This window comes from Vulpes lagopus, chromosome 3 (assembly GCF_018345385.1).
Source record: "Vulpes lagopus strain Blue_001 chromosome 3, ASM1834538v1, whole genome shotgun sequence".
NCBI lineage: Eukaryota > Metazoa > Chordata > Mammalia > Carnivora > Canidae > Vulpes > Vulpes lagopus.
The window spans coordinates 143,459,319-143,470,366 of NC_054826.1; the positions used below are offsets into that span (position 1 = coordinate 143,459,319).

Here is an 11,048-nt window from a genome sequence, read left to right on the forward strand (position 1 = left end):
AACAATGCCTAGAGCACAGTGGATTTGTGATGTACAGATAAATGAATATATGTCAAGAGCTTCAAAAAGTACCTGCAAGTACCAAAAGACTCAATAAATGTTCGCCATTATCATCAGCAACATCAAGATATAAGCTTTCCAGGGAATTACAGCAGCCAATCCACTTATAGTAGGAAGAATTTATCTACCTCTGGTTAAGTTACAACCTGAAAAAAATCCCATTCTCTTTCAATTCCCTCTGCAGGCACAGTTATGAATTGTGTTCCTTAAAAAAATCCTTCTCAAAAGACAAATACTGTATGACCCCACTTGTATGTGGAATCTAAAAGAGTCAATTTCACAGATGCAGAGAGAATGGTGGTGGCCAGGGTCTGGGGGAGGGGGAATAGGAAGATGGTCAAATGGTAGAAGGTTTTTTAAAAAACCCTTCTCTTCAAACTTATTCAAACCTATTCTCTTCAAATAATTTTCCTTCAAACCTATTCTCCTCAAATAATTTTCCTTTAAAAAAACCCTTCTCTTCAAACTTATTCAAACCTATTCTCTTCAAATAATTTTCCTTTAACTTACTACAACACTATAGTTTATTTATTTTGGATTTAGTTATGTTTCATTGAACTTATGTTTAGGATATCTGACAAAAGTCAGAATTTAAAAAATAAGATACAATGGGTAAATATACAATGGGTACTCTCCTATGCAAATGACTTCTCTCCTCTTTCAGTTACTTGTCACACAAAGTATTTATTTTAGAAAAGAATGCCAGGAGAATGGTTAACTCTGTTTTTCCTCCCTCCTGTGTAACTACAATCTACCCGAGTGTTTTGTTTTAAGCACCTGCTAGATCAGCATTTTTCAAGCTATACTTACAAATGCATTAGCTTATGAAATAAATTACTGTTTTAAAAAAAAAGTGAAATAGAGTTGGAACTATTAGTACAAATCAGATGCAGTAAGGAGAAATCTTGTTGTGTGACATTTCTATTTCTGTTTTATACTCCTAAGTAGGTATGAAGGTATACGTACACAGCACTGGGAGGTGATGCAATACAGTTCTTACTGTGGATCCAACCAAGAAGAGTTTGATAAACACTATATGAGACAGCTGACATAATACCTTATTCTACTTGAATTATCATTACTTGTCAGGGATTTTGCAGAGGTCTCATTCATTGTAAACATATTTACAAACTTTAAAGAATGGTAATGCAAAATAAATCCAAGTCCTCCTGCAGTACATCTCAGCATCCTGAGAGTGGCAATGATTAGCAGTTGTATTTTCCTGGTTATGTTCTCAATGGGTCAAATGTGAGCCACTTCCTATGGCCATACAATTCCTGCTTCATCATTATAGCTTTATTCTACAGATATTTGTGAGGTGCCTCCTATGTGCCAGGTACTACACTAGTTGATAGGAACGGCGGACGCTAGAAGGAGTTCACAAGTAGAATCCTTGAGAAGGACATGTTTTCGGTCCTCATTGGGAAGATATGTGTGTGGTGGCCACTTGGTTTTGCCCATATGACTCTGTTTCTTATGGAGATATCTAGAGTTATAAAGACTAACAATGTCTGGTTGTAATAAAAGAACAAAAGTAAACAATTTCTACTTTGTAATAAATAGTTGGAGTAGAAAAAAATACATACCAACTACTTTATAAATCCACTCAATTGGTAATAATTCACATGTCAATTCTGCTAGCTCAAGTGTCGTCCTTTTATGACTATACGTATCTTCATTGTTGACTTTTCTCCCTCTGTAGCCTGATTCCTAATCCATTGTCGATTATATATGTTGCAGAGAGTCCCTCCTTGTTTATTCCTGGCCTTTTCTAGACTGTGGGCTCTACCAGATACCTCCTTTGTGCTTCCAACCATACCTGCAGGAGCAACAGATGCACATCAAATACCCCATGACTTTTGTTGATGGACAAGAAAAAAATATGAAAGCTTTTTACCTTGGAGGAACTGGTAGGCTGGGGCACAATGAGTCTGCATTTGGGTTCTGGGTGTAGTTGATGGAATCCAAACTATAAACACACAGGAAGGACCCTGGAAGAAGACGACACACAAACTGTACCATCTTCCTACATTGTGCTCATTTTTGTAGGGAGCCAGTAAGAAAACCATAGTTCTTTTCCCAAACCGGGAAGTAAAAGGAATAAATCACTCAGATTTAGAAAACAGGTCTATCGGTGACCTAAAGGCAAAAAGCATAATAAGCGTACAATTTGAGGTCAAATTAGGTCCCTTTTTTTCTCTCTCTGTCCCTTAAATCTCAATTCAAAACTAAAAGTCATGTGATTGGCACAAAAAAATCATTCGAAGGTCTTTGAAGATGATTTTTTGCATAGGCTTGATATTTTTAACACAGCCTTGCCAATAATTTTTTCAAAATCTGGCACACCATTTCATAGGCAGATAAAATTTGCCTTGGGTTGCCTCGAATTCCTTTTACTTTGCTCTGCTTGTTTACTCCTTATAAGGTAAATCTCAACAGGGGGTTCAGAGCAAGGTACTTCAGTTACACTAATGATTACTGCAATTATCCATGGGCCCCAACATTTTCATGAAAGAACATACTTGTTGGCACTTCAGCCCACAGCCGGCAGCCCTTCTCTAGGACTGGATGTGCCTGTGTGCGCAGAGCTCTCTGACCTCTGTGTGACCCTGCCTTTGGGCCCTAGATGTCAGTCTACACTAGGCTCTGTATGAAAGACCATTCCCTGGCAGTGAGCAGAGAACAGCTAGGGTTTCAGATAAACTCCAGATAAGTCTGAATGAAAGTGCACAAGCCCAGGAGAAAACATTTATGGCCTTTTCCATGCAAGAAGAGGTATCCACAAGGAAGGACAATTTCCAGCTTTGCAGAGAAATCAGTGTGTGGGTAAGTTGTCTCATCTAGGTCTGCACCAGTTACCCCACTGTGGTTCCCAGCCTGAGGGGGAAGAGCGAGGCCCCGTCCCTTGGTGCCTACCATTGTTGTCTGCAAAGAGCTGGACCTCTTCCAGGGTATCAAGCTGCTCTTCAGGACAGCTGGACACGCAGAGGATGGTGGAACTGAGCCTCACATCCTTGACTTCCAGGTTGCAGGCATTCATAAAGAACACGTGTCTAGGAAACCGATGAAACACAAGAATATCTTAGACCATTTCCTCTCATTGGGTTTAATTATGGGCCTTAAAAAAATCCATGTTATCAAATGTGGGAATAATTAAGGCAAACTCTTATAACCAAATGCCTCAGCATAATTTACCATGTATTATGCCTACTGGGGGTTATCTATGGAAATGGTGCAGTGTAGGAACCATGCTCAGATCTCATAAAATGTCTCTTTTTCCAGATTTGGCACTTCCTAGGAGAGAACACTAAGCAGTGATCTGAGGAAGTCACTGAGGAAGAGAAGGGATTGATTCAACCCCCAGGGAATGCTAGCTCAGGCCAGTGCATAAACTACTCAATGAAGTCCATGGAAGACATCTCTGCACCTAAGTGTTCAGCTCTACTTCGGACAAGAGTTGAACTCAGGGAAGTGAGAAGTGGAAAGGCGGGAGCTGAGGTAGGGAATTAATAGCCTGCCCCTCCCCCTGCTTCTCAGGTTGAGAGCCAGGAAACTCAGGAGACTTTCTCACTCTAGCTGTTCCGCCATTGGCTAGATGGGCGAGAGAACAAAGCTGGTTGTTGCCATTAATGGGGTCATGAACTAGGCAAGCAGTGGGGGCTCCCAGACCATGCCCAACACCTCTCCAGGCTCCTGAGATTAGGGGAACCCAGAAGAGCCCTGGAGGCTGCCAGGTAGGCAGTCCTCTAAGGGAGGGACCTGGAGAGTTGGGAGAGATGGAGGTGGTGTAATAGGAGATGGGACGACAGCTCTCTTCAACATATGATAAATTCACACTATTTAATTTCTTAAAATTATGGTAAAATATTTATAACATTCTTACCACCTTAACCATTTTAGGTGTAGAGTGCAGTGGCATTAAGTATATTCCGACTGCTGTGGGACCATCACTACCACCCACCCACAGAGCTCTTTTCACCTTGCAAAACCCAAACTCTATACCTATAAGCAACAACTTCCCTGCCCCTGGCTACTGCCATTCTGCTGTCTTTGTGAATATGACTACTCTAGGTATAGAGAGTGAAATCATAAAATATTTTTCTTCCTTGCGACTGGCTTATATCACTTAGCATAATATCCTCAAGATTAACTCATGCTGGAGCCTGTGTCAGAATGTCCTTCCTTTTTAAAGCTGAATAAGTTCCCGCTATATATATATACAACATCATGTCTATCCATCCATCTGCTGATGGGACACCTGGTTGCTTCTACCTGTTGGTTACTGAGAATAAAATCTATACTTTACAATCCCAAAGATTGCATGCATGGCTACATTTGGGCAGCCTCTCTTCTTCCTTCTGTCTTCTTTGTAAGTGACCCCCAAGTGCAGGAGGAAATGCCTCCAGGCTGTCCATGTCCAGCAAGGCAAAGCCCCTCTCCTCAGGAATAACATTCAGGGGTAGAAGAGGACTGGTCTGAGATTTGTATTTGGTGACTTCAAATTCATATTCAGGACCTATTTAGATCCACATGTTTTCTCTCCTAGGGTGTGCTTGTAATCATCAAGTCTCAAAAATTATTAAAAGGCAGTCACCACCTTAGATAAATCATGGCCAAGGATCTCTCACGCCTCAGGAGATTTCCATCTCTTTTCTCCCCTTTCTGTTTCCATGTTGGAGTTGTAGGGGGTGGTGACACCACAGGGCCATATAGTTGAGAGTGTAGACTGGGGATGGAGTGGGACACAGGTCCCCAGAAATCCCAGTTGGGATTCGGGTATTTCCACATAGATAAAGTACTGTGGGTGGGCGTGCAATCGGTAACATACAACTGGCAACATGATCCGGATACAGTATAGAGAACGATAGTAGCGACTAACATATATTAAGCCTTAGTTCATGTAGCCTCTCAGTGGATCCTTAAACCAACCTTGTGAGGTGGGTGTCATAACCAGTTGAAAAGATGAAAACTTGACTTAGAGAGGTTAATATGCTGCCCATCCTCATACAGCTGAAAAGTAGCACAGGCCAAACTTGAACTTAGGACTGGCTGATATAAAAACCTGTGTCTTTACTACCCCACACGTGCCTCCCTCTTTATGAAATGGGCTGATAGTTTTAAACGGAAAAACAGTTGCTAGGCTCAAAATGGCTAATTTATACAGTTCTGAAATACAGCATAGCCCCCCTAGGTTGGGGACTTACTTGAACACTTACTTTTTGAGGGTCATGTCCTGCCCCGAAAGAGGGGCCCCTTCTACTGGGGAGTTCTTCTTGCCACACACGTTCCCAAAGCTGTCGTAGCCAAAGAGAAGTCTTGCCGTGGCTCCCGCTGCCACCGAGTAGCCGGTGATGAACATCTGGCAAAACCCAAGTGGCACATGAGGGCCTGGCCAGCGGGCTGAAGACATGGGCCCCGCATCCCTGGAGAGGTTGCTGTAAAGCCGAGCCAGGTAGAAAGCAAATCTCCCCAGCATCACGGTATTGCTCTCCTTCGGCGACAATGCCAGTAAGTCCCATCAGGCAGGATGCGTTACCTTCATACTTGTTTTAATGGGTTAGGTAGCAGCATCATTCTAACGGGTTGACCAGATTTCTGGCCATGTTCTTACCTCCACGTACTTCTTACCCTCTTTCTCGAGAGTGCCATTTTTTTTCTTCTGGGCCTAACTTCACCAGGGCAACTCAGATCCCCCCACCCCAACCTCCACCCCCATGCCCCCACTCCCCTTCACCCCACTCCCACCCACCCCCTAAGGTCTTGCTTTATCTAAGGGCACCAGGGTTATGCTACTTCTTTACCTGAGTTTCCTTCCTTCCCTCCTTTCCTCCCTCCCTCTGTCCCTTTCTCCTCCTCCCCCTCCCCTTCTTCCTCTTTCCTTTTTGTCTTATATTTAGGGGACTTGGACCCTCAGAGGCAGAGGTAACACAGTTGATGTGAACCGAAATACTGCTCGTAACAAGTGAGAAAACAGTATTTGGGGGTAAGGGCTTCAGATGCACAAATAAAGAAACTCTGGAATTCTGGACAACAATACCTTGCCACCTATAGTCACCTTTATCCAATTTCATCATGAATATGGAATTGTTGAAATTTCAGCTCAGATGACCGTTGCACTATATGTGCTAATGGGCCCTCCCCTGGGACTGCACCTTCCCGCAATGCAAGTTTCCCAGCTTACAACACATAGCATTTAATGATTAGTACCGACAGGACAGGATCATTCCAGGAGTGAGGATAGGGAACACCACTCAGTAAAATATAGTTATGACACCCCATGTTCCAAAGGTACGTTGTCCCAAAGTCAATATGTTGCAGATATTCCTCATTCACTACTAATTTAGGAACCAAAATAACAGTCTTGAAATGCCCGGTGTGTACCAGAGACTGTTACTGTGGGTAAAAATGAACTAGACCCAGTGCTTGACTTCAAGGAACTCAGCGCAGAAGATGGGCAGGCTCTCTATCCCTGTCCCTCCCCAGCACCTCCTCAGGCTTATGGTCAGATTTTAGGACGAGAGTGTCACCTTTGCTGGTGGGCACTTCACTCACCCCGTACTTGGGGGGCGGGTGGCTGCGCACCCACATGGCTGGCAGGCCGCTGACCTGCCCTCTCAGCTTGTCATGTGGGAAGATCCTGCCTGAGTCTGGACTAGGAGGGAAGGGATCCTGTGCTGCCGCCCGCTCACCAGAGAGCTAATAATGAAGGGGCATTTTCTGTTTATCAGCATTCTTTATGTTACTATCTCCCTTGGGAAGCTTGTGGGAGGAGTGGAAGTTTTAGGGCAGGAGGGGTTTGGTTCACACTGAGTCCCTGCCGTACTACTACTACCTGAAACCATCAAACTCTGTTCTGATTTCATACACACAATTACAATTCCATATGATGGGTGACACAGGAGTGGATACCAGGTGTGGTGAGGCTACCAAGGAGGTCACTATCAACTGTGCCAGGGAAGATCCAGAAAAGTCTTACAAAGGAACGAGAGATGGCAGGTAGGGAAGGACACTGCAGAGGTAAGTAGAGCCAGACATGGTCCAGAAGTTGAGAGATTCTGTTCTGCGTGTCTTAGGCAGATATAAACAAAGGCTGGCACCCTTTGTCTTTGCAGTAGCCTGCACTTGCCCATAATTCTGGCCCCTCACCCTAAACCCTAAACCTCCTTTGTCCAACCCCAAGTCAGGGCAGCACCATCAACAACCGCGTCTAGCATGTGCCTGGTTACAGGTCAGGATGTCAGAAGACCAGGAAGCTGAGCAGCAGAGGCAGAAAATACTCCCTGAAGTATCTGTGGTTAAAAAATGTTGCAGAAGATAGGAAAAGCCAGTCAGCTTGAAGGACTCTCGCTACTCAAATGCAATACAGTAAAGAGAAGGCGGGCACACTGAAGCCTTCAAAATTATTCTGCAATGACATGTAATTTGAAAGCAGCTTCCAATGTCCACAATAGCCAACCTGTGGAAGGAGCCTCGGTGTCCATCGAAAGATGAATGGATAAAGAAGATGTGGTCTATGTATACAATGGAATATTACTCAGCCATTAGAAACGACAAATACCCACCATTTGCTTCGACGTGGATGGAACTGGAGGGTATTATGCTGAGTGAAATAAGTCAATCGGAGAAGGACAAACATTATATGGTCTCATTCATTTGGGGAATATAAAAAATAGTGAAAGGGAATAAAGGGAAAAGGAGAAAAATGAGTGGGAAATATCAGAAAGGGAGACAGAACGTGAAAGATTCCTACTCTGAGAAACGAACTAGGGGTGGTGGAAGGGGAGGTGGGTGGGCGGTGGGGGTGACTGGGTGACGGGCACTGAGGTGGGCACTTGACAGGCTGAGCACTGGGTGTTATTCTATATGTTGGCAAATTGAACACCAATAAAAAATAAATTTATAAAAAAAAAAAGAAAGAAAGCAGCTTCCAGCTCTGTGCCATCTCTCAGATGGTTCATAATTCTTCAGACTTTGATGGGCCATCAACAAATCTCCCCCCCCCCCACCCCCGTGGCTGTTGGGCTGAGGGTTTGGTCGTGATGTACTAGGTCTGAAGCCTGGAAGGGCCAGGGGAGATCCCTGAAGAACATGAACAGCCTGAGGTCCACGCTGCCCGGTGCCTGCAGGACCGCTGCTCCCTGCATTTGCACAACAGGAGGCCGGGAGAGCAACAGCAGCCACCTGTGGGCATTTAGGGAGGAGGTGGTGAAGGTACACACACACTCTCTCAGAGGACCAGGGTATGACAATGCACAACATTCAGTTCACCTTTAAGACCCAACCTTCCCCCGTACCTGTAACCATGTCTGCCATGAGAAACCAGTAGGTAAAGTGAACAAGTGAATTCAGGCCTTTCGAAAGAAACAGGGACTTGGAAAGAGGAACAAACATGGTGTTTTAGAGTCTATTTAAATTGAAATCTTTGCAACAAAGCTAATTACTATGAGGCAGCTATTATGCTGCTTTATAAATTAATCATTAACCTTGCAGCAAATAGCATGCCTCAATCTAGACCGGATGACTGCACGAATCTGATCTTTAAAGAAGCTGAGTGGGGCTCCTTCTGCTGTTACCTACAGCTCTAAAATAAGTATCAAAGTGTCAAGATTTAGCTGCCAAGAGACTAAAGGGACAGGACTAAAATGACACAGCCTGATGAGGTCTACCAGCAATCCCGCACAGCTGGAAACTAGAATGGGGGAAAAAATCATTACCTGTCTAACTCGAGAGTTTACACCCAAGGCTTGTTTCCTTGTCAGCTGCTACATACAGCCACCGACAGTGTGCATATGTGTTCAGCTAAAGGGAGAGCAGTTTATTTCTAGGCTCACTCTAGATTTTCCTGTATTAGAAGAACAGCAAACAGTTGACGAATATCTTGTTTGGGGGCTGAGATGGCCAGCGAACTTGCAGGCAGTGAGCCCAGATGACCACACAATCCTGCCCCGGGGTTCCCACTTCCTCCTGGAGGCCGCCCTAGAACGGGGCCTGCAGCAGTAGGCAGCCCCTCCAGTTTAGCCAAGTCCCCTGGTAGGCACAACCCAGGACCGAGGTTTGCTCCGGAGGATCGGCTGGCGCGTCTCCCGGTAGCACAGCCCGGGGCCCCTGCACCACCTGCAGCCCGGGCCTCCCCACGATCGCGAGTCCCACTTGGGCACAGTCACTTCGGGACACACGCAGGCTCTCTTCCCTCTAGGCACCCGCACTCACCAGACCAGTCCAGAAGAGGAAGAACAGGAACAGCCAGGTCGTATCCGTGCACTTCCTATAGAGCTGAGGTCTCCACTCTCTTGGCCGGGGGGTTCTCTCTGCAGAAGCCTTCCAGACCAAAAAGAAAAAGGGGGGGGGGGAGTGGGGGACGTGGGGAGTTGAGGAAAGAGGATAAATAATCATATGGGCCCCAACCCGAATCCAAACATACTGAAGGCTGCTCAAAGTAACTTTTCTTTCTCCATTTATTTATTTATTTATTAATTATTTTTTTGAGCGTGGCTCCCCGAAGCTTTCCACGGAGCCTCTGAAGCCCCTGCTCCGTGCGCAGCGGCCGGGGGGGGGGGGTACCCCGCGCGCAGTCCTCACCTGCAGGTGCACCTGCGCGGCGCAGCCAGCCTCCGCCCCGGCACCGGGTGGGGTCCCCGCTACCCCCCCCCCCGCCGCCAGGTGCGCCCCGGGACTCGGGGGCGCCGGGGCGGGGGCTTTAGCCGCGCGCGGGGGAAGGCGGCGGCGTGCCAGGAGGTCGCCCGAAGCGTCCCCCGGGCCCCCCCCCCGGCCCCCCTCCCCGCGGGCGGTCGCTCACCGGGGCCGGGGCGCCGGGGCGCTGCATCCTGCGCTGGGCCGGGCCGGGACTGGCGCGGACGCGGGCCCCGCGGGGGGAGCCGGGCCGGGAAGGGGCGCAGCGCCGCCTCGCGGAGCCGCCGACCGTCGCTGCCCCGCGGGTGCGGCCCTGGCTCCGCCCGCCCGCTCCGGGGAGGCCCGGGTCCCCCCCCCCCCCCGCCCCCCAAGCGCAGCCCGACCCCGCCGCGACCCGGTGAACCAGCCCCACTGCGGCCCGCGCGGCGCACGGTCTCCGCCAGCCCCACCCCGCGCAGTGCCGGTGACCTGCAGCCGCGGGCAGGTAGCGCCGGACCCCGGCCCGCAACAAGGCTGAAGGCATTGCTATCCGCGCAGCCGTGAGGGAAACTGAGGCACGGGGCAGCCGTGATGGACACGCCCGATGAGACACAGCCAGTGAGCTGTAGAGCTCGGAGTTAAACCCAGGCCCTTTCAAAGTGGTTCCTTGCCAACGCGGCCGTGTGTGTGTGTGTGTGTGTGTGGGGGGGGGGGGGGGGTTGCTGGAGCAGCATGGGTCAGGAAAGACAGCATGCAACTAAGGAGAAATATCAGAGCATGAACAATATGATGATTGGAATGAATGTTCATTGGTGCTATTTACTAACAACGTGGGGTGAAGGTAGTAGAACAGGTACAGCTGAAGACGAATTGGTGATGGGAAGAGCAGTTTCAGCAACTCTCCAGAGGCAGCAGGAAAGGGTTGGAAAAAAAAAAAGGAAATAAGGCAGCTTATTTTAAATTTCCTAATTAATAACAAGGATAGAGCTAGGACAGAAAAGCAGTGATATAAAGATGGAGACGGGGAAATATTTGAAGACCTAATGGTGATAAATTTCAAGGTTGAAAGAAGTAAATAAGCCTCAGACTGCATGAACGGATCTCATGGCAAATATATATCTCCAAATATCTTTTTCGTTTGTTTTAGGAATTTCCTAAAAATCCATTTATTGGAGCAATGGACCAACTACCCAACTAGTTCTCATCAAGATAACAGTTCCTACTCTGACCCACCGATCATCAACTCACTTATCACATGACTGCGCCCTTCAAGACTCACTTGGAACCCTCCCCTTGCCTGTCCAGCAATCCTCAACTATTGCATAACCAAGTTGCCCAAGCCAATTAGCCTGTATACATTAAAGGATGCAGGGTCTATG

General features: G+C 47.2%; 1 protein-coding gene across 6 annotated transcripts in view; it reads right to left on the reverse strand.

The window, feature by feature from the left end:
* Positions 1–10,234, reverse strand: part of SLC44A3 (solute carrier family 44 member 3) — a 93,478-nt gene extending 83,244 nt beyond the window's left edge. For 2 of the 6 annotated variants that reach the window (XR_005986814.1, XM_041748787.1), the window contains exons 1-5: positions 9,857–10,230; positions 9,271–9,378; positions 5,277–5,419; positions 2,977–3,113; positions 1,958–2,051 (exon numbers count right to left, since the gene is read on the reverse strand). Coding sequence is in view for 5 of the 6 variants with exons in the window: in XM_041748787.1 (XP_041604721.1) it covers positions 1,958–2,051; positions 2,977–3,113; positions 5,277–5,419; positions 9,271–9,378; positions 9,857–10,213 (839 nt within the window). In the remaining variant the exon portion in view is untranslated. The other 4 variants (XM_041748788.1, XM_041748791.1, XM_041748789.1 and 1 more) reach the window with 4 other exon arrangements.
* Between the last annotated feature and the right edge of the window lie 814 nt (positions 10,235–11,048).